Raw genomic sequence first — 23,305 nt, 5'->3', positions numbered from 1 at the left:
CTTCCATTAAAATGAATGGGAAGTGGTGTTTCACCGCGCGGCATCCTGTGCTTGCCGGAGACAATAGGGAGATTACACCACAGGATGGGCTGGGCTGGGCTGCTGAAAACTAAAGGAAACTGTAGCGCTCTGCTATCAGGCTTAATTATTTACAGTCAGCTGGCTGCGCCTGTAGTGTATGAAAATGGATGGATTCAGGGTAAGAAAATAGTTTAACGGATAACTGAGTATGCAGTTCTTTCATGGATATTATATTTATATGTAAATATCGCGGGAAAATTTTGTTTTTAATAAACAGTACAGTCGGCTAAATTGTATCAATTTCATATTTAATTTAGACCAACACGGAAGTGCGAGATTGACTGGATCAAAGTAATGGGAATAATGGGGAAAAGTGACTTGCTTGAGGAAATGCAACGACATGTGATGTAATAGTTCATAGGCCTACATTAAAATGTCTAGGTTATAATCTAGCTATGAATTCATAGTAGTATCTGCACGCCATTCATTTGCACGCCATTCGAAGGACTGAATAAGGCTGAAATATGTTAGAATCTGCATTTCAATCGCAAACCATCTCATTCAAGAGATGTTGGCAAGAGACAGTGTTCTCAACAACGACTGTTTCATCCATAAAGTTGTGTGTGTGTGTGTGTGTGTGTGTGTGTGTGTGTGTGTGTGTGTGTGTGTGTGTGTGTGTGTGTGTGTGTGTGTGTGTGTGTGTGTGTGTGTGTGTGTGGTGTGTGTGTGTGTGTGTGTGTGTGTGTGTAGGAGGTAGCTGCCTCTGAGAAGGAAAGGAAGCCAGCAGGGGAGGAGAGTGAAGAGCCTTCCAGCGAACTCCCCAGCACCTCTTCTGGAATGTGAGTGGACATAGAGGATATTATCTACCTGGTGCAGACAGGGACACCCCTTAGAGTATATTATCTACCTGGTACAGACAGGGACACCCCTTAGAGTATATTATCTACCTGGTACAGACAGGGACACCCCTTAGAGTATATTATCTACCTGGTGCAGCCAGGGACACCCCTTAGAGTATATTATCTACCTGGTGCAGCCAGGGACACCCCTTAGAGGATATGAGCGGACATAGAGTATATTATCTACCTGGTGCAGTCAGGGACACCCCTCAGAGTGGACATAGAGTATATTATCTACCTGGTGCAGCCAGGGACACCCCTTAGAGTATATTATCTACCTGGTGCAGCCAGGGACACCCCTTAGAGGATATGAGTGGACATAGAGTATATTATCTACCTGGTGCAGTCAGGGACACCCCTCAGAGTGGACATAGAGTATATTATCTACCTGGTGCAGCCAGGGACACCCCTTAGAGTATATTATCTACCTGGTGCAGTCAGGGACACCCCTCAGAGTGGACATAGAGTATACTAGTCCAGGGTGTGAATTACAGGGCTCAGCTCCCCTGAATAAGACGTTAATAAGACATTAACTCCCTTAAATGCAACAAAAGTCAAACTTTTCTACTCTATGTAGAATAGGCAACAAGAGAACATTTAAATTAAAACGGACTCAACCTTTGACCATTAGAAAACAAATAAATAAGGCTATGAGTAGACCGTCTCCCTGTCCACAAATGGTATACTGTAGAATTCTATAGAATTTGGTTCTGTCCACTCAGTAGTGCTGGATTTCTACATCAGCTGAGCTGCTTTAAATATTACATAGATATTCAAATCAAATGTATTGGTCACATACACATGGTTACCAGATGTTATTGCGAGTGTAGCAAAATGCTTGTGCTTCTAGTTCCCGACAGTGCAGTAATACCTAACAAGTAATGTAACAGTTCCACAACAACTACCTAATACACAAAAATCTAAGTAGGGATGGAATAAAAATATATACATATATATAAATGGATGAGCCATGGTCGTGCGGCAAAGGCAAGATGCAATAGATGGTATAGAATACAGTATATACATATGGGATGAGTAATGCAAGATATGTAAACATTATTAAAGTGGCATTATTAAAGTGACTAGTGATCTATTTATTAAAGTGGCCAATGATTTCAAGTCTGTATGTAGGCAGCAGCCTCTCTGTGTTAGTGACGGCTGTTTAACAGTCTGATGGCCTTGAGATAGAAGCTGTTTTTCAGTCTCTCGGTCCCTGTTTTGATGCACCTGTACTGACCTCGCCTTCTGGATGGTAGCGTGGTGAACAGGCAGTGGCTCGGATGGTTGTTATCCTTGATGATCTTTTTGGCCTTCCTGTGACATCAGGTGCTGTAGGTGTCCTGGAGGGCAGGTAGTTTGCCCCCGGTGATGCGTTGTGCAGACCTCACACTACCCTCTGGAGAGCCTTGCGGTTGAGGGTGGTGGAATTGCCGTAAAAAGGTGGTGATACAGCCGGACAGGATGCTCTCAATTGTGCATCTGTAAAGGTTTGTGAGTGTTTTAGGTGACAAGCCAGATTTCTTCAGCCTCCTGAGGTTGAAGAGGCGCTGTTGCGCCTTCTTCACCACGCTGTCTGTGTGGGTGGACCGTTTGAGCTTGTCCGTGATGTGTACGCCAAGGAACTTAAAACTTTCCACCTTCTCCACTACTGTCCTGTCGATGTGGATAGGGGGGTGCTCCCTCTGCTGTTTCCTGAAGTCCACGATCTTCTTTACCGGTAGAGAATAGACTAATACAGAATGTGAATTACACCTGGAGGATCTCCATTCCATTGACTTTATTCAAGGCTTTACTATGAGCCGTCCTCCCCTCAGCAGCCTCCACTGGGTTCTTCCTAGGTTCCTGCCTTTCTAGGGAGTTTCTTCCCAGTCACTGTGCTTCTACATCTGCACTGCCTGCTGCTTGGGGTTTTATGCTGGGTTTCTATGTAAGTACTTTGTCACAACTGCTGATTTATAAAAGGTCTTTATAAAATACATTTGATTGATTTGCTATAGACACTGGTAACTTTGAATATGTGAGTCTACTGGTCTGGTGATGGAGAGATAATCAACTTTAAAAGTGGTGAATTGACCCTCTAACATCTCTTCTATACCTCTATTGCATCATCCTCATGAACTGAGTGAAATAAATGTAGAACAGTGAAGTGACCACAGCATGTAGTGTTGGTGTAGGGGAACAGGGAAGTGTGTGACTGTTTCCTGTGTTCAGGTTGACCCGGTCTGAGGAGGAGTGTTGTGATCTGGAGACTGAGATCTCTAGGCTGGAGGGGAACCTGGAGGTGCTGAAGGTAAGACTAGTGGTCATGTCTAAAGTCAATGTGAGCAAATCACATACAATAGATCACAGTAATCTCTGAAGAATACTGTGTGTGTTTGTTTATGGGTGTGTGTCGCAGGCAGAGGCCAACAGGGATGAGCAGTCTGCCAGCACCTCTTCTGGAAGGTGAGTGGACATAATAAAAGTATTATGAGTCTGATATTAACAATTCTACCATAACAGATTTTATTACATCATCCTCATGACCTGTGAAATTAAAATGGAACAGTGAAGTGACCACAGCATGTGGTGGTGCTGTAGGGGAACAGAGCAGTGAAGTGACTGTTTCTTGTGTCCAGTTTGACCCTGTCTGAGGAGTGTCGTGATCTGGAGACTGAGATCTCTAGGCTGAAGGACAAGCTGAGGTTCATGAAGGTAACACTAGAGGTCATGTCTGAGAGGTCAAATGTCATTGTGATTAAACCACATAGATCACAGCCAAATACTGTGTGTGTGTGTGTGTGTTAAAGTTCCTAATGTAATCTATTTCATGATATGAGAATATTCCTAAGAATATTAATATATTCATGTTCTTTATTTTATATCAGTAGTCAGTTTTTCTATTCCTTCCTCGCCTTTGTTGTTTAGAGAACGTTGGATGTTCCAGCTCTGCTACTGACCACTCTGGAGGAGATGAACCCACACGAGCTGAAGACATTTCAGTGGTACCTGTGTTGGGCCTGGCTACCTGGCTGTCCTCCAATCCCAGAGAGCCAGCTGGAGAACACTAACAGACAGGTCACAGTGGATCAGATGATGAAGAGATACGACCATGAGAGAGCTGTGAAGATCACACTTGTGAACCTGAAGTGGATGAATCGAGTAGACCTAGCAGAGAAGTTAGAGAGAGATCACACTGGAGGTAACATAACAACAATGTACATCAATCTATACATCACCATCACAGTTCAGTGTAGGTCCAACCAGAAAGAACATTCAACTGACTTCATAATAACATTCAGCAGACCCCTCTTTTATAATGTGTATTCATGATGTATCCAGGTGACCCCATTATGATTAAACAACAATCCAACATTCATTACATTCCATACATACAATCACCAATACAGTAGGGAAGATTTCACAAACAGATGAGACTTTCTAATCATGACTGTATATCTCTTCCTGAGCTTCCTAATCTGGAAGATGAACCAGAATAATCTGGCAGAGAAGTTAGAGATCAGAGAAGTAGGATTATAGACAAGAACCCTAACTGACTCTCTATCCCCCCTCCTGTCTTCCCCTCTATTTCCCATGTTTCTCCCTCTTTCTCAGGTACTGCCTCACCCTCTCACTTGTCCTTATTCCAACTCAGGCCCATATCATTCTGTTACCCTTCATGGCCTCCTTTCGCTCCAGCTCCACCTCCTTCCTTCCCTGGTTCGTCTAAGGAGTTGTTGTCGTTAGATTCTGCTGGTAGCTCAGGACAGCTCATCTCACAGGTAAGAGGACGGTTAGAGAAGTGTAGGACCACTTCTACCCTCATATGTTACATCACCTGTACTCACTGTTATAGTCAGTTCTACAGGTCTACCCTCATATGTTAAACACCTGTACTCACTGTCATAGTCAGTTCTACAGTTCTACCCTCATTTGTTACATCCCCTGTACTCACTGTTATAGTCAGGTCTACCCTCATATGTTAAAACACCTGTACTCACTGTCATAGTCAGTTCTACCCTCATATGTTAAACACCTGTACTCACTGTCATAGTCAGTTCTACCCTCATATGTTACTTCACCTGTACTCACTGTCATAGTCAGTTCTACCCTCATATGTTAAAACACCTGTACTCACTGTTATAGTCAGTTCTACAGTATGAAATGATACAGTACACACATACACTATGAGTGGTGGGGGTCAGGCGGCATCCCTCCACACACCATCAGACAAAAAAAGCTGTGAATCAAATCAAAGTTTATTTGTCACATGCGCCGAATACAACAGGTGTAGACCTTACAGAGAAATGCTTACTTACAGACTCTAACCAACAGTGCAATTTTTAAGTAAAAAATAGGTATTAGGTGAACAATAGATAAGTAAAGAAATCAAAACAACAGTAAAAAGGCAATGAAAAATAGCATTAGCGAGGCTATATACAGTAGCGAGGCTATATACAGTAGCGAGGCTATAATAATAGTGAGGCTATATACAGTAGTGAGGCTATACAAGTAGCGAGGCTATATACAGGCACCGGTTAATCGGGCTAATTGAGGTAGTATGTACATGTAGGTATGGTTAAAGTGACTATGCATATATGACAAACAGAGTAGCAGTAGCATAAAATATATTCCTGTATCACGTTGTTTGTATGTGTGTGTGGCTATGTTCATGTTCTTTATTTTATATCAGTAGTCTGCATTTCTATCTTATCATCTTTGTTATTTTAGAGACCCTTCATGTTGGGTGTTCCAGCTCTGCTGCTGACCACTCTGGAGGAGCTCACTGAAGAACAGCTGAAGACATTTCAGTCTCACCTGACTAGTAGCCAGCTGCCTGACTGTTCTCCCATCCCAGAGAGTCAGCTGGAGAACACTGACAGACAGGTCACAGTGGATCAGATGGTGAAGAGATACGACCCTGAGAGAGCTGTGAAGATCACACTTATGACCCTGAAGTGGATGAATCGAGTAGACCTAGCAGAGAAGTTAGAGAGAGATCACACTAGAGGTAACACAGCAACATGATAGATCGATCACTACACGATCAGTTCCATGATGGGATATTGGCTGTGTCCAAAATCTGTCTTTCCTAATACTTACTAATACTACATACTGTGTACTAATCATACTACATACCATTTAGAACGTACTGGTTAGTAACAACGAATACAGGAAGCAGGGAATATCAACATACTGCTCCTCATACTGTGAAGGTGTCATCTAATGCACAACTGCGTTGAATCCCGCCATTTGTTAATTTAGTTAAAGCCCCTCCCCTTATCTGATTATCAGCTGTTGACAATCACCATTCTCTTCCTCAAAGGTGTGCAGCGAATTCTACTAGATTAATGAGTATGACATCCTGGCATTTAAAGCATAGTTGATTTTCTAAATTTCACAAACTATCAAACTTCCTATTTTCACATACCTGAAATGCCTTTAGAGAGTAAGTACAGTATGGGTATTTGGACATGGCAATTGAGTAATAGGGATTATATTCACACAAAGATCACCCCAGATTGTTAACATTTAGTTTTAGTAATGTTATAATATAGGATCAAAGTTAACCAGCTAATATATATATATATATGTATGTATCTCGCTCGCTCTCGCTCAGGGAGCCCCTATGCCCACATACCTCCAGGGAGTCCCTCTGGTCACTCAGGCTCTTATCACAAATCAATATTTTCATCCATAACGCCAGATTCCAGGCCTGTCTGCTCCCAAGCCCTCTATCCACCCAGTGTTGTCATGGAGAAGCCTTACAGGTTCCTTCCCTCCTCAGTACAGCACAGCTTACAGGTGAGAGGACTGGTGCACATGTACAACACGCTAACATCCTCTCATTAGAAAATATGATCTGTCAGAGAAATTAGGATGTTTGTATGTGTGTGGCTATATTCATGTTCTTTATATCAGTAACCAGTACTTCTATTCCTTCTTTAAATCTTGTCACCTTTTTAGAGACCCCAAATATTGTCTGTTCCAGCTCTGCTGCTGACCACTCTGGAGGAGCTCACTGAAGAACAGCTGAAGACATTTCAGTCTAACCTGACTAGGGGCAAGCTTCCTGACTGTCCTCCAATCCCAGAGAGACAGCTGGAGAACACTGACAGACAGGTCACAGTGGATCAGATGGTGAAGAGATACGACCATGAGGGAGCTGTGAGGAACACAGTGAGGATCATGAGGAGGATGAAGCGGGTAGACCTAGCAGAGAAGTTAGAGAGAGATCCCCCTGGAGGTAACATAACAATAATGTACATCAATCTATACATCACCATCACAGTTCAGTGTAGGTCTAAGTTGGTTGGGGGAGTTATAGGAGGACAGGCTCATTGTAATTGCTTAAACGAAGACAACATGATGTAGATTGATAATTGTAGATAAACAGGAAAATGTAATGAGACAATAACACCATTATCTCTCTTCACTTCTTTAGTAGTATCTATCACAGCAACAACATGGTGGAGAGACTCATCAGACACTGGTAATGATGGAAAGAGAGAGAAGAAACAGGTCCGTCCGGCTAGAAGTTCTAGAGCCTTGGACAGAGAGGCAGCAGGTAGCAAAGACACTGGAATCACAAAGGACAAATATGAACTGGTCACGGTGAGGAGGAGAGGGGATGTTTAGGTTAACATAGCCCACACCTGGTAAAAGACACGGAGACAGATAGACTGACAGAAAGAAAGGGTTGTCACCAAATTAAAACTATCTGTTCTGTTGTTGTTTTCTTAGAAACCTACAGAGAAGAAAAGAGAAGCCCTGCTGCTGGCCACTCTGGAGGAGCTGAGCACAGACGAGCTGAAAATATTTCAGAAGGAACTGACTCCAAGCAAACAGCTTCCACCTTACCTGACTGGCTTTCCTCCCATCCCAGAAACTCAGCTGGAAAACGCTGACAGACAGGTCACAGCGGATCAGATGGTGAAGAGATACGGCCCTGAGGGAGCTGTGGAGATCACACAGAGGATCCTGAGGAGGATGAACCAGGAAGATCTGGCAGAGAAGTTCGAGAGATATCACAGTAGAGGTAACACAGCCAGACGATAGATTTATCATTACACACTCAGGTCTGGGATATTGAGTGATAGAGATTCACACAAAGATCCCGCACAGCCTGTTGACTGTTTCTTAATAACTGACTATTACACTAGCCTGTTGGTATGTTAACCAGCTAACAACACTTTAAACTCGCTCTCTCCCTCTTTTCACTTTACACTTTCTTTCTCTCTCTTTTTGATGACCCCTGCAGGAAAGAAAAGGAGAACAAGTGAGGAACCATCCTGGCCTGGTCTAGTTTCTAGGGGCAAAAAGATTGAGGATTGTGTCCAACTGACTGGCAGAGCCCCGTTCTTCATCAAACATAAGGTGCCTGATTGTCCCTGCCCTTCTCACTGCTGCCATGGTGACCAACATGTTCACAATAGAACATAAGACAGGTCAAATTAACATAGAACATGTTGCTATTATAGAAGTATGTCTCTATCTATTTTGTTGATTTGAATCTAGAAAACCCCAAAGCTGGAGATGGACTTTTCAACCATCCTAGGAAGCCAACTGAAGATGGCTAACAGTCTCAACACAGAGGTATCTGTGAACACCCAGGAGAACACCCAGAGGATGGGTGAGGAGGAGTTGGGAAGAGAAAGGGGTAACAGCTATACAGTAACATCTTAATCTGGAACAATGATGTAGTTGAATAGTAAAACATGATGAATGATATTTATCTGCTTCTCTTTAGAATCTCCTCTCCTCTTGGATCACCATCACATGGTAAGACCCTCACTGGACTGAGAGAAAGACAGAAAGAGAGAACATTTGAATTTAAAAACTATTCTTCACACTACTGGTTGAATTACAGTATCTATTGTTTCTACATTTTAGAGTTCTCCAGATGAATTTACACCTGAAATTCATGATCAGGACAACAGGGGAGAGTACCGGTAACTTGATATATTTAATGTTATCATTGGTAGTTTGTTTAAAAGAAGGACAATACCTTAAATCCAGGAAATCTCCTAAAATGAAATCCTTCATTGTTTGTTCTACAGGTTCCAGTGCCCCCGTGCAGGTCTGTTCCAGTGCAGTATAACAGGCCTGGTGTTTAGGATGGAGGGAGAGGGAGAGGTGCTCTATAAGACAGTCCACTGGGACATGAGGTTTCTATCCCAGAATGGCAAGAGACCTGCAGGACCCCTGTTCAAGTTTAGATGCCTTAAGGGATCTGTCTGTCAACTACACCTCCCCCACTGTGAGATCTACAATAGTGAGTAATAATATCATGAAGGGTTCATTTCACTTTTCATGTTTCAGGACTCTTCTGAAAGATCATATTCTCATTATTTGCTTATTTGTTTCCTCATTATTGTGCATTTCGTTTCCTGCTACAGTCTCAGCATTGTTATGTTTGTCTTGTTGGTCAGAGACAGCTCTAAATGTTCTCTTTCTTTACCAGGTGGTGGATGTCACTTCCTGTCTGTAGCCCATGTGACTGATGACAACACTGAGTTTCTCCCTCCTCTTGAGATAACAGGAACACACATCATAATAAACATCAGTGGATTCTCTGCTTATGGTGAAGTCAAGGATGAAGACTCTCCCACCGTTCCTATACGAGCACTTGTCTTGTTGTTCTACAAACCCCCAGTTGTTCCTGAAAAGAGGTCCATCCTGAATGTGTTGTTGCTTCCCAGAAATGTTGTGATCAGGGAGGTAAGACCGTCTGAAATGTCAACTCTACTTTGTCTGAATTCAATCAAGCACACAGGACATTAAACCACGAATTCATGTTTTGTTAATGTTATTGCTTGGACAATGTTTTCTGATTTAAACAAATAATAACGTGATTTTGTGAAAACAAGGTGCAGGAGGAATGGAAAAGAAGGAATGGAGACAAATACATCTATATTGAAACAAATCCTCGCTGCCAACTAACTCCAAATAAAGAATACGAGCTCTCCGCAGATCTACCAGATGAATATCTAATTCAACCAAAGGTGATATCTGAGCTAGAGAGAGAAGAGACATTGCTTGCACATGAACATGATCTTATGATGTTGTTACCTTTATATATTTAATTATGTAATTGACACTTTATCTTTCTACCAGGATGCAGAATTTGTGGATTTTGAATCCTATGAAAACTACTTCCCAACATTTCAGTTGTTCATACAAACTGTTGTTGAGCAAGTTAATATTCTTCTGAAAGACAATGGTGGTGAAGAATCTGTCTGGGAAAGACTTATCTGGCTTCCAGGTAACACAAAGTAGTAGTGGTAGTAGTAGCAATACTAGCAGTAGTAGAAGTAGTATTAGTAGCAATAGCAGTAGTGGTGGTGGTGGCAGTAGTGGTAGTAGCAATAGTGGTGGTAGTAGTAGTAGTAAAAGCAGCAATAGTAGTAGTAGCGGTGGTAGTAGTAGTAGTAGTGGTAGTGGTGGTGGTGGTAGTAGCGGTAGTGGTAGTGGTGGTGGTAGTAGCGGTAGTGGTAGTGGTGGTGGTAGTAGCAGTAGTGGTTGTAGTAGTAGTGGTAGCGGTGGTAGCAGTAGTGGTAGTAGTAGTAGTAGTAGCAGTGGTAGCAGTAGTGGTAGTAGTAGTAGTGGTTGTAGTAGTAGTGGTGGTAGCAGTAGTGGTAGTGGTGGTGGTAGCAGTAGTGGTGGTGGTAGTAGCAGCGGTGGTAGCAGTAGTGGTAGCAGTAGTGGTAGTAGCAGTGGTGGTAGCAGTAGTGGTAGCAGTAGTGGTGGTGGTAGTAGCAGCGGTGGTAGCAGTAGTGGTAGCAGTAGTGGTGGTGGTAGTAGCAGCGGTGGTAGCAGTAGTGGTAGCAGTAGTGGTAGTGGTGGTGGTGGTAGTAGTGGTGGTGGTGGCAGTAGTGGTAGTGGTAGTAGCAGCAGTAGTGGTGGTGGTGGCAGTAGTGGTAGTAGTAGTGGTTGTAGTAGTAGTGGTAGCAGTAGTGGTAGTAGTAGTGGTGGTAGTAGCAGTAGTAGTGGTGGTGGTGGTGGTGGTGGTAGTAGTAATGGTAGTAGCAGCGGTGGTGGTGGTGGTAGCAGTAGTGGTAGTAGCAGCAGTAGTAGTGGTGGTGGTGGCAGTAGTGGTAGTGGTAGTAAATCAAATATCAAATCAAATCAAATCAAATTTTATTAGTCACATACACATGGTTAGCAGATGTTAATGCGAGTGTAGCGAAATGCTTGTGCTTCTAGTTCCGACAATGCAGTAATAACCAACAGTAATCTAACCTAACAATTCCACACTACTACCTTACACACACACACAAGTGTAAAGGGATAAAGAATATGTACATAAAGATATATGGATGAGTGGTGGTACAGAACGGCATGGCAGATGCAGTAGATGGTATAGAGTACGGTATATACATATGAGATGAGTACTGTAGGGTATGTAAACATAAAGTGGCATAGTTTAAAGTGGCTAGTGGTACATGTATTGCATAAAGATGGCAAGATGCAGTAGATGATATAGAGTACAGTATATATACATATGAGATGGGTAATGTAGGGTATGTAAACATTGTATTAAGTGGCATTGCTTAAAGTGGCTAGTGGTACATTTTTACATAATTTCCATCAATTCCCATTTTTAAAGTGGCTGGAGTTGAGTCAGTATGTTGGCAGCGGCCGCTAAATGTTAGTGGTGGCTGTTTAACAGTCTGATGGCCTTGAGATAGAAGCTGTTTTTCAGTCTCTCGGTCCCTGCTTTGATGCACCTGTACTGACCTCGCCTTCTGGATGATAGCGGGGTGAACAGGCAGTGGCTTGGGTGGTTGTTGTCCTTGATGATCTTTATGGCCTTCCTGTGACATCGGGTGGTGTAGGTGTCCTGGAGGGCAGGTAGTTTGCCCCTGGTGATGCGTTCTGCAGACCTCACTACCCTCTGGAGAGCCTTACGGTTGTGGGCGGAGCAGTTGCCGTACCAGGCGGTGATACAGCCCGACAGGATGCTCTCGATTGTGCATCTGTAGAAGTTTGTGAGTGCTTTTGGTGACAAGCCGAATTTCTTCAGCCTCCTGAGGTTGAAGAGGCGCTGCTGCGCCTTCTTCACAACGCTGTCTGTGTGGGTGGACCAGTTCAGTTTGTCCGTGATGTGTACACCGAGGAACTTAAAACTTTCCACCTTCTCCACTACTGACCCGTCGATGTGGATAGGGGGGTGCTCCCTCTGCTGTTTCCTGAAGTCCACAATCATCTCCTTTGTTTTGTTGACGTTGAGTATGAGGTTATTTTCCTGACACCACACTCCGAGGGCCCTCACCTCCTCCCTGTAGGCCGTCTCGTCGTTGTTGGTGATCAAGCCTACCACTGTAGTGTCATCCGCAAACTTGATGATTGAGTTGGAGGCGTGCATGGCCACGCAGTCGTGGGTGAACAGGGAGTACAGGAGAGGGCTCAGAACGCACCCTTGTGGGGCCCCAGTGTTGAGGATCAGCGGGGTGGAGATGTTGTTACCTACCCTCACCACCTGGGGGCGGCCCGTCAGGAAGTCCAGGACCCAGTTGCACAGGGCGGGGTCGAGACCCAGGGTCTCGAGCTTGATGACGAGTTTGGAGGGTACTATGGTGTTAAATGCTGAGCTGTAATCGATGAACAGCATTCTCACATGGGTATTCCTCTTGTCCAGATGGGTTAGGGCAGTGTGCAGTGTGGTTGCGATTGCGTCGTCTGTGGACCTATTGGGTCGGTAAGCAAATTGGAGTGGGTCTAGGGTGTCCGGTAGGGTGGAGGTGATATGGTCCTTGACTAGTCTCTCAAAGCACTTCATGATGACGGAAGTGAGTGCTACGGGGCGGTAGTCGTTTAGCTCAGTTACCTTAGCTTTCTTGGGAACAGGAACAATGGTGGCCCTCTTGAAGCATGTGGGAACAGCAGACTGGGATAAGGATTGATTGAATATGTCCGTAAACACACCAGCCAGCTGGTCTGCGCATGCTCTGAGGACGCGGCTGGGAATGCCGTCTGGGCCTGCAGCCTTGCGAGGGTTAACACGTTTAAATGTTTTACTCACCTCGGCTGCAGTGAAGGAGAGCCCGCAGGTTTTGGTAGGGGGCCGTGTCAGTGGCACTGTATTGTCCTCAAAGCGGGCAAAAAAGTTGTTTAGCCTGTCTGGGAGCAAGACATCCTGGTCCTCGACGGGGCGGATTTTCTTTTTGTAATCCGTGATTGACTGTAGACCCTGCCACATACCTCTTGTGTCTGAGCTGTTGAATTTCGACTCGATTTTGTCTCTGTACTGAGACTTGGCCTGTTTGATTGCCTTGCGGAGAGAATAGCTACACTGTTTGTATTCGGTCATGCTTCCGGTCACCTTGCCCTGGTTAAAAGCAGTGGTTCGCGCTGCTTTAGCAGTAGCAGTAGCAGCAGTAGTGGTGGTGGTGGCAGTAGTGGTAGTAGTAGTGGTGGTAGTGGTGGTGGTAGCAGTAGTAGTAGTGGTAGTAGTAGTGGTGGTAGTGGTAGCAGTAGTAGCAGTAGCAGAATCAGTAGTGGTAGTAGCAGTAGTGATGGTGATGGTGGTGGTGGTCTTTTTTGTAATTTTTGAAATATTGTTATTTTATTTTTTTACCTTTTTATTTCATCAGGGAGTCATACTGAGACGAAGGTCTCTTTTACAGATGAGCCCTGGATTAAAACATATATTAAATCATATGATTATGGTTGGTTATAATGAACGTACCTTTTATCAGGTAGTAAAACACCTCCTCTTTTCATCCTCAGCCTCACCAACAGATGGCACCTCTACAGGTACTGTTGACTTTCCACTGACATTCATCACCATTATAAACCTCTCAATAACAAACTAGAGATTCATCACCATTATAAACCTCTCAATAACACACTAGAGATTCATCACCATTATAAACCTCTCAATAACACACTAGAGATTCACCACCATTATAAACCTCAATAACAAACTAGAGATTCACCACCATTATAAACCTCAATTACAAACTAGAGATTCACCACCATTATAAACCTCAATTACAAACTAGAGATTCACCACCATTATAAACCTCAATAACAAATTAGAGATCATCACCATTATAAACCTCTCAATAACAAACTAAAGGTAATCCTAGACAGTATCTTGTCATTCTTGACAGGGTTTTAATGCATCATTTCCCCCTCCCAGTTTCAGCTGTTTCCCCTGCAGCCCCTCCTGCCAACCCCTCTGCCCCCCCTGTTGGGGCCTTCATCAGAAGACACAGGATGTCTCTAGAGACTCGCCTGGGGCTCTTACAGCCCTTATTCCTGCGTCTCCGGGATCGTGGGGTTCTGATTGACGAGGAGAGGGAGGAGGTGGTCAGTAAATCCACCAAGACCCTACAGAACCAAGCCCTGCTGGACATGGTGGTAAGGAAGGGGGCTCGTGCCCAGGAACACTTCTACCAGGTCCTGAAGGAAGTAGATCCCTGCCTGGTCGAAGACCTGGAAGAGCAGACAGACTGAGAGGTAACCATGGATACAACCTCACAACCTCAGAAGATATCAAAACATTTATCAGAGACAGAGAGCAGCACTTTGAGGAGGAGCTACTGTCTACCAGACAACCTACCTGTGTTACTCTGGTACACTGGCTGCAGACTACAAGATCAGGGACTCTGATGTGTTTAATAGTCTCCAAATATGATGGAGGAATATTTTATTAATTTATATTTGTATATATTTTCACTTGTGTAATGTTTTATATTTTTATATATCTCTTCATTGAATTTCTATCTGGAACATGGTGAATGTTGAATCATCTTGAACAGGTCTCAGGCAACAACATGTGAGACTTAACATCTACCAGACAACTGACTTGTACTGGACAGCTGTACTGTCTGAACACCAGACATATCTCTGTATAGATATAGTGTATATAGACAGCTGTACTGTCTGAACACCAGATATATCTCTGTATAGATATAGTGTATATAGACAGCTGTACTGTCTGAACACCAGATATATCTCTGTATAGATATAGTGTATATAGACAGCTGTACTGTCTGAACACCAGATATATCTCTGTATAGATATAGTGTATATAGACAGCTGTACTGTCTGAACACCAGATATATCTCTGTATAGATAGAGTGTATATAGACAGCTGTACTGTCTGAACACCAGATATATCTCTGTATAGATATAGTGTATATAGACAGCTGTACTGTCTGAACACCAGATATATCTCTGTATAGATATAGTGTATATAGACAGCTGTACTGTCTGAACACCAGATATATCTCTGTATAGATATAGTGTCTATAGACAGCTGTACTGTCTGAACACCAGATATATCTCTGTATAGATATAGTGTCTATAGACAGCTGTACTGTCTGAACACCAGACATATCTCTGTATAGATATAGTGTATATAGACAGCTGTACTGTCTGAACACCAGATATATCTCTGTATAGATATAGTGTATATAGACAGCTGTACTGTCTGAACACCAGATATATCTCTGTATAGATATAGTGTCTATAGACAGCTGTACTGTCTGAACACCAGACATATCTCTGTATAGTGAAGACAATTTTGGGATGAAATCAGATCAAAGTATGAAAAATTACTGTTGCTTCTGCATTGATAAAGTTGTATCATAAAGTCCCCTCTCCCTTGTCCACCACTTGGATTTAGGACCCGGAGTTATTAAGGGCTTTTTGTGACGTCACAATATCCTCAAATTTGAATACACCAATGGTAACATCTCATTTTCTTACCTAATTTACATAGCAGTGTGTTTGATGAATAGGGGAAACCTGTAAATATACTTTCTAAGGCAAATATACTTATAGGTTTCCGCTTTCATCTGGGTCTGGTGTTAGCTAGTTACTGGCTAGCTAGGTCTTTAGCCAGCATGAAACAAAGTGGGGGAAGGGCCCAAAACTCAGACTAATTGTCAGGTCATTACATCAAGAGACATCGCAGCCTATTAGCTCCCCCCCACTCAGTCGGTCTTTTCAGACTTCCTGGTAGTTTGACATGAGAAACTTTTTATCGTGGCAAAATATTATGGGTGATGATTTAGTCTGTAGCTAGGTTACCATCCAGTTTGAGACAGATGTTAATGCGAATATTCAAAAAAATCGGAACAAAATACATTTTCCCACCAGAGATGTGTTTCCATCAAACTGATTTATAGAGAGAAAAATTAATCCCGTCTTTTTGTAGGCACTAACTCCACCATGGTTCGTTGGTCAAAGCCCATGGAAATATGAATGGTGTTTTTGTAAGGTTTTTTCATCATTGCAGAAAATAAGGTCTGCGGTAAACACAGGCTTAGGAGAGTTTATACATTTTGTTCTGAGATCATCTTTATCAGCTAATGTCACTTTTTGTAAATTTGTGGACATTTATGTAATAATAAAAAACACATAAAGCATAAAGGCTTCATAATTCATAAAGTTCATGTTGACTGACTGATATTATCTCATAAAACAAAACGTATAAGATCTCCTAAGCCTGTGTTAACCTCGGACTTATTTTGGACATTTATATCAAAACCCTATTCTTTCCCCGTGGGGATGGCTGAAAGAACTAGAGGTAACTCATTTCCGGGTTTTTGGACTACAAGCTGGCGACCTCTATTGTGGATAAAATACTGTGCCTGGTGACGTAGTGCACATATATATAACTTGGCGTAGTGCACATACAAATAAATTCCAATGTACTGAATGAAAAAGCTAAGTTAATTAAATGGGTTTCCATAGCATTTTCAGCTCTACTGATGATTATGTCACAACAACTGTTGCGTTAAATAGCAAATGTGCCCACTCTGGTCTTGGCAAGTGCGCTCTCGTCAACAGCTCACAGATAAAGTGGGGTTAGGATACCTACATTATGAGATCATTTGTATTAGTCAAACGGCAGCCAATCATAGATCAACATGTCCCCAGAATAAGACCCTCGATATTTATTGGAAATGAGCATAAAGCTCATCACCATGCATATTCACCACCATGTGAAGTTCATCATACTTTATTTAATTTGAAGCCTAATAAAATGCATGCTTTCCCGAGTCATAATGGAAGGACCACACAACATATCGCGTGACTACAAGTTTACCTTGATAAGATGGTTATTATATCAATATTTGCGCATAAAGGCGTTTTCCACCGCCAATTCTCACAATTAATTTTACCTACACAAAAAGAGCCCGCCATGTCGAAAGAACGTATTGTCTGTCGGCATTTATCAGTGTACGAGCATTTCCTGTTTCCGTCAGCCCGGTCGTGACTATCTTTCATGCATCAGGTAATTAATCCGCATGAAATGGTTGGATGGACACCTGGGGCCTGTTGCACAAAAGTAGAATTAAGACATCCGGGATAAATGACTCAGCTGAGCTCAATGAAGCCAAAACATGTGCGTCCAGGCTTAATTGGTTGCACAAAGACCAAGCCAGGATGAGCAGACACGGATTCATTAAGCCAGGTGAAACCAATCCTGGATAGGTGCGCGCTCACGGCTCACTCAAATAGACCCCGCCACAGATCACAGATTAACTGATTTACCATGGCAACTAGAGCCGCGTACTTTTCCCCGTCGGAAGCACAAATCCTCATGGAGGCATACGAGGAGGTAAAAGATATAATTAAGAAGAAAGGCAACACCGCCACAGTGATAAAGCAAAGAGAAAAAGCGTGGCAAAGTATTGCAGACCGCCTGAATGCGTAAGTAGTGCACAATTACACACTCACCGCTCCGCTGAAACATCACAATTACAATTCAAATATTTAATTCACATCTCCAAAAATGCAGTTGTACTGTAATTATGAAACGGTTAAATTTTTAATTGAAATGCACTGCAGATATGAGTGAAATTGTGTAAAGTAACTCCATCACACTGTATAAAGCTATGATAAATTTTTTGATATTTTTACTGAAAACAAGACAAAAATACCAAGTAATTTTTTGCAGTGTGACTCCATTAAATGTGTGTGTGTGTGTGTGTAGATTAAATATGAACGGGCCAAAACGGACATGGCAGCAGGTCAAAATCAAATACAAGAACATTCTGCAGAATGGTATGGTCCCTGACTAATATTTAACAAAGCACAAGCATATATTGTACCCAGAAGGTGCCTGCTCACACATTGTCTGTACTGTTTTAGCAGTGAAAAAGAATACCCACAGACAAGGCACGGGTGGTGGGTCACCAAAGGCTGACCTTACCCCAGCAGAGGACATGGCCTTGGAGCTAAATAAAGGCAGGCCCGTCTTAGAGGGGATCCCTGGGGGGAAAGAGACGAGCATAGGTTCCTCCCAAGATGCCACCCGCTTCATTCAAGGTATGTCCTTCCATCTCTACATGGGATACAACCACATTCATATTGAATCAATTTGGACTGTCTGACTTTGGTTTACCTATTGCCTTGCAGTGTCTGGCAGCACTGTGTTCCTGTTAGAGCCACCAGCACAAGCACCAGACGATGCTGATCCAGTGAGTACTCCATCAAAGGCATACTGTAGGCCTGGCATGTCTTGTCTACTAGCTTCAATATGAATCCGATTAAATGTGATAGGGTGAAGGCCCCAGTGCAGCAGCAACAGCACATGATGGAGACGATGATGAGGAGGAGACCATCTCTCTGGATTCCAGAAGGCATGAGGTATCATGTTAAGACTGTGAAAGTACTATTTACTCTACAATGGTGAGGAGTCCTCATCAAAATCAAAAAATCTAATTTCTTTTACAGGACCCAGATGCTATACAGTGGGAAAACCAGCCTGGCAACATAGTGCGTATTAATAAAAGGACACCACATCCTGCCAAATTCCAGCTGCGCTAATTGTATTGTGTTCACAGAGCTCACAAGCTATCAGAAAGTTGTATGGCAACCACCTCTGGCGCCAAATAGAACTGGCAGACATAGACATTCAGTACAAGAAGAAAAAGATGGAAAATCTTGCACTGGAGTCCGAAATAAAAAAGAGGACAATTAGGAAACTGGACCTTGAAATAAAAAAACTTGAGAGGGAGGTGAGATATGCCTTCAATGTACACTGTATGCTAACTGTAACACAAATGTATTAATCATTATTTTTCTTTCCTCCCCCAGCTCCAAGAAGATGACACAGCTCAAAATAAAAATTAGGTATATTCTCGTAAAGTCAAGTGAGCCATGACATATGAGCTCTTATTGTGAGCACACAGGACGGTGGCATCTTTCTAAGTTTTTTTTTATTTTCCCAGCAATCAGTACAACCAAGTCATCGTTATAAGGCATCGCCCTCTTTTGCCCACCCCCCCAGCACCAGGTGTGGCCACTAGCCTATATGAAGGCCCAAAATTGTGTGTTCCTTTCTGCTCTGACAATGGCATGCCCATTCGTGCGAGATGTGGTGGATGAAGAAGCACTTGTGCTGAGGAGAGCCTTCAGGCGAGAAAGGGTCTTCAGGGACCGGTTGGACCCACTGGCCTTCCCTGATGACCATCTATATGAAAGATACAGGTTTTCTGCAGATGGCATCAGGTATCTATGCAGACTACTGGGTCCCAGGATTAAGCACCGCACTGCACGGAGCCATGCACTGAGTGTGGAGCAAATGGTTTGTGTGGCCTTGCGCTTTTTTGCTAGTGGAGCCTTCCTGTACTCAGTGGGGGATGCAGAACAGCTGAACAAGGCCACAATTTGCCGCACAATAAGGAGTGTGTGTCTGGCTATCAAAGCATTAGCAGATGTCTTCATCTCCTTCCCTGGCCACAGAAGACTCTGTGACATCAAAGAGGAGTTCTATAGGATTGCAGGTAAGAGGATCTACAAATTACAGGACAACTGTTAACACATAGTAGGATACTCATTACTTTGTGTGACAGGTTTCCCCAATGTCATTGGTGCAGTGGACTGCACACACATAAGGATAAAAGCCCCCTCAGGTGCCCATGAGGCCGATTTTGTGAATAGGAAATCCTTTCACAGCATTAATGTTCAGGTGAACATAACTTTTTGATATTGTCCATTGACGAACACTCTGCATTGCCAGTGATGTGCATTGATTGGTGTAATATTCCTCATCTTATGATTTCAGATGGTCTGCAATGCTGACTGTGTGATCAGCAATGTTGTGGCAAAATGGCCTGGCTCAGTCCATGACTCCAGAATCTTTCGGGCCTCTGAAATCTATCAGTGCCTATCACAAGGTAAGCCACACAACCCCTATTTATAACCATCATGGCTGTGTCAAGAATATCACTGTGTTTATGAGGTAGTAATGATGAGATTTTGTGTTGACAGGTGAATTCTCTGGTGTGTTGCTGGGAGACAGGGGGTATGGCTGCCAGCCTTTTCTCCTGACACCTTTCACAGACCCCCAGGAAGCACAGCAGGCCTACAACCATGCCCATGCCAGGACCAGGGCCAGAGTTGAAATGACCTTTGGCCTCCTGAAGGCACGCTTTCACTGCCTTCACAAATTAAGGGTCAGCCCTGTTAGGGCATGTGATATTACTGTGGCTTGTGCTGTCCTCCACAATGTGGCCTGCCTGAGGAAGGAGAGGGCCCCCAGAGTGCCACCAGCCATGGACTGGGACAATCCGGCAATCTTCCCTGATGACGACAGTGGTCGGCTGCTGAGGGACCAATATGTGTTGAATTATTTTAGTTAGTATGTGTGCTTTCAATTTTGGTTAAATATGTCCTGCGGTGGCAGAGGAATTTGGGTTTTTTTGGGTTCGTTTTTTGACGAATTTGGCCTCTTATGATGTTTGTGCGGTATACTGTGTGTAATACAAGGCTGCAGGGAGGCTACTGCATCCATTCATTTGTCTGTTCTGTTGATGTGTATGGATTTGTCCTGCATTTATTTTAGTGTGCAGACATGCAGGGTGTGTTATATACAGACCTTTGAATGTGTATGTATCATTTTGTATAATATGCTTGGATTCTGTGCTTTCCATCTTGTAGAGTCACTGTGACTTCAGTTTCGAAAGGAGCTGATGGTTTACCTGCTTTGTTTTGTCCTTATTCAATAAAGGAACATAATGTTACACATTGTGTTTTTATATTCATATGGAATGTGTATTTGTTTATATGACAGAGTACTAGGGCCACACTGAAGAAAAAGGATAAAGTCATAAATTTATGAGGCTGGTTCTTTCTGCAGAAAAGCTACATATTGTTTTGATACTTATGACAATGTGATACTTAATATTCTGGCACATCAGCATGTCTTTGTTTATGAAACCATACTGAAGTACAATTTCACGAAATGCCCCACATCTGTCATTTTAACAACTGTCCTCCTTTAAAACAACTGGTTACAATATTATGACTTGTGTTTTTTTCCCCTCTGTGGCCCTAATATTCTATCATTTTATATATAGCCTTATAGTCTATGGGAAACTGTAAATTATCTAATGATAGCAACATCATCTAAAAATCATTTTTTATCCAAAATCATTGAAATTAATGATCACAAACGTTTAAATAATAACAGTGGGTCTAGTTATATGTGATAACAATGTATAGTGAGCAGTGAAATAACTATTGGTTTCCATTTGTGGTGACTGCTGACTGACATTAGGGATGAGATTAAATAGATCCTGGAATTTAGCCTGGTCTGGAGCAGGCTAGCTCCACAGAATAAATCTCCATGGTAATTTATACCATAACATATCCTCCTGCCCCCTATCCATCTTTAGTGCAACCGGATTACGGATCAATTGAGCCAGGATCACCAAGATATCCTGGCTTAATCCCTTATCCTAGTTTTGTGCAACAGGCCCCTGGTTACTCAAAATGCTATTTTACAGACTCAGAATGACTGTTCGGGACCTTTAACAAGTGTAAACAAGTTATATTTTTTATCCAGTTACACCACAAGATGGCGCTAGAGCGGGTAAATATAATTTCCTGTCTTCACCGGGAGATTTAGTTAAGAGTTCCTTAATTTAATGTCTGATTATTGCAGCGAAAACAATCGTGTATTTTATTTTTTGAATCCTAAACACGAGAAATAAAACATTAGTTACTAGATATAGTGTACATAGCCACGTGCTCTGATATAGCAATAGAAATACATTAATGTAGATATATTCACCTCAATAAGGTGCAGTCTCCCACTACAGAGACACCCATACACCTCGACACAGCCATGGCACAAACTGCTAACAGGAAGTCAGTGTATTGGCACAATCTACAAAACCATAAACATTTTGAATGTCTTCAATTACAAGTATTTAATGTAGACTCAGCAAGATGGCATCATCACACACAACAGGGAACTTGTTTACATATGTCAACATACAAGGTGACATCACTGTGAGAATATCTTCTATCAAACAACTTGGCTGTGCTACTCTGGTACACTGGCAGCTGACTACAAGGGACTGTTTTAATGTTGTGACACAAACATTTTTATATCTGTATATAGTGCAGAGGCTTATATAATGGTATCTACACTTCAACTTAAAAAAAAAATGTAAATGTCATATTTTTTTTACATAAAAACTGTTGATGGATGGTCGATGATACCAATGAATTTATGTTTGCAGATTACAAGATCAACGACTGATATTTGAATGATCTTCTACTGTGACATGATACTTCTACTGTGACATACAGCATAGGCTAGCGTTTGTATTGTTAATATATTGGTAGTAATTAATTAATTAATCTACATTTTCTTATTATGTACACTAGATGACCAAAGGTATGTGGACACCTGCTCGTCCAACATCTCATCACAAAATCATGGGCATTAATAATGAGTTGGTCCCCTCTTCGCTGCTATAACAGCCTCCGCTCTCCTGGGAAGGCTGTCCACTAGATGTTGGAACATTGCTGCGGGGACTTACTTACATTCAGCCACAAGAGCATTAGTGAGGTTGGGTACTGATGTTGGGCGATTAGGCCTGGCTCGCAGTCTGCGTTCCAATTCATCCCAAAGGTGTTTGATGGGGTTGATGTCAGGGCTCTGTGCAGGCCAATCATGTTCTTCCACACCGATCTCAACAAACCATTTCTGCATGGGTCTCGCTTTGTGCACGGGGGCATTGTTATGCTGAAACAGGAAAGAGCTTTCCCCGAACTGTTGCCACAAAGCTGGAAGCACAGAATCGTCTAGAACGTAATTTTAGCATTAAGATTTCCCTTCACTGGAACTAAGGGGCCCGAACCATGAAAAACATCCTCAGACCATTTTTCCTCCCCCACCAAACTTTACAGTTGGCGCTATGCATTGTGGCAGGTAGCGTTCTCCAAACCCAGATTTGTCCGTCGGACTGCCAGATGGGGAAGCGTGATTCATCACACAGTTCTTATGCCAACGTTGCTTCCAGAGGCAGTTTGGAACTCGGTAGAGTGTTGCAACCGAGGACAAACGATTTATACGCGCTATGCGCTTCAGCACTCGGCGGTCCCGTTCTGTGAGCTAGTGTGGCTTACCACTTCACAGCTGAGCC

General features: G+C 42.8%; 2 protein-coding genes across 6 annotated transcripts; both read left to right on the top strand.

The window, feature by feature from the left end:
- The first annotated feature begins 107 nt into the window (after positions 1-107).
- LOC139568319 (uncharacterized) lies at positions 108-16,384 on the top strand. Of its 3 annotated transcripts, none has more exons than XM_071390077.1 (22): positions 108-199; positions 772-860; positions 3,132-3,210; positions 3,319-3,365; positions 3,539-3,614; positions 3,828-4,101; positions 4,515-4,681; positions 5,631-5,910; positions 6,607-6,704; positions 6,867-7,146; positions 7,348-7,514; positions 7,644-7,938; positions 8,161-8,276; positions 8,418-8,559; positions 8,650-8,681; positions 8,793-8,851; positions 8,960-9,174; positions 9,364-9,620; positions 9,770-9,904; positions 10,017-10,164; positions 13,632-13,658; positions 14,047-16,384. In XM_071390077.1, the coding sequence occupies exons 1-22, from the start codon at positions 179-181 to the stop codon at positions 14,361-14,363; spliced, it is 3,321 nt and encodes a 1,106-aa protein (XP_071246178.1). In that variant the 5' UTR covers positions 108-178; the 3' UTR covers positions 14,364-16,384. The 3 variants fall into 3 exon arrangements, with proteins under 3 accessions (XP_071246178.1, XP_071246177.1, XP_071246179.1); XM_071390076.1 differs by having other exon boundaries at positions 7,345-7,514; XM_071390078.1 differs by lacking the exon at positions 10,017-10,164 and having other exon boundaries at positions 7,345-7,514; positions 14,047-14,285.
- An 807-nt stretch (positions 16,385-17,191) lies between these two features.
- On the top strand, positions 17,192-20,911 carry LOC139568317 (putative nuclease HARBI1). 3 transcript variants are annotated; one of them, XR_011673577.1, is made up of 9 exons: positions 17,192-17,927; positions 18,015-18,191; positions 18,282-18,343; positions 18,426-18,512; positions 18,600-18,883; positions 18,963-18,998; positions 19,097-19,651; positions 19,933-20,044; positions 20,139-20,911. XR_011673577.1 is itself a non-coding variant. In XM_071390075.1 (8 exons), exons 6-8 carry the CDS (start codon positions 19,583-19,585, stop codon positions 20,507-20,509), a joined length of 552 nt encoding a protein of 183 aa, XP_071246176.1. In that variant the 5' UTR covers positions 17,192-17,927; positions 18,015-18,191; positions 18,282-18,343; positions 18,426-18,512; positions 18,600-18,883; positions 18,963-19,582; the 3' UTR covers positions 20,510-20,911. The 3 variants fall into 3 exon arrangements, 1 of the variants encoding a protein (XP_071246176.1); XR_011673576.1 differs by having other exon boundaries at positions 18,600-18,998; XM_071390075.1 differs by having other exon boundaries at positions 18,963-19,651.
- The last annotated feature ends 2,394 nt before the right edge of the window (positions 20,912-23,305 follow it).

This window comes from Salvelinus alpinus, chromosome 2 (assembly GCF_045679555.1).
Source record: "Salvelinus alpinus chromosome 2, SLU_Salpinus.1, whole genome shotgun sequence".
NCBI classification, from domain to species: Eukaryota; Metazoa; Chordata; class Actinopteri; order Salmoniformes; family Salmonidae; genus Salvelinus; species Salvelinus alpinus.
This window is presented reverse-complemented; position numbering and strand designations above follow the sequence as displayed.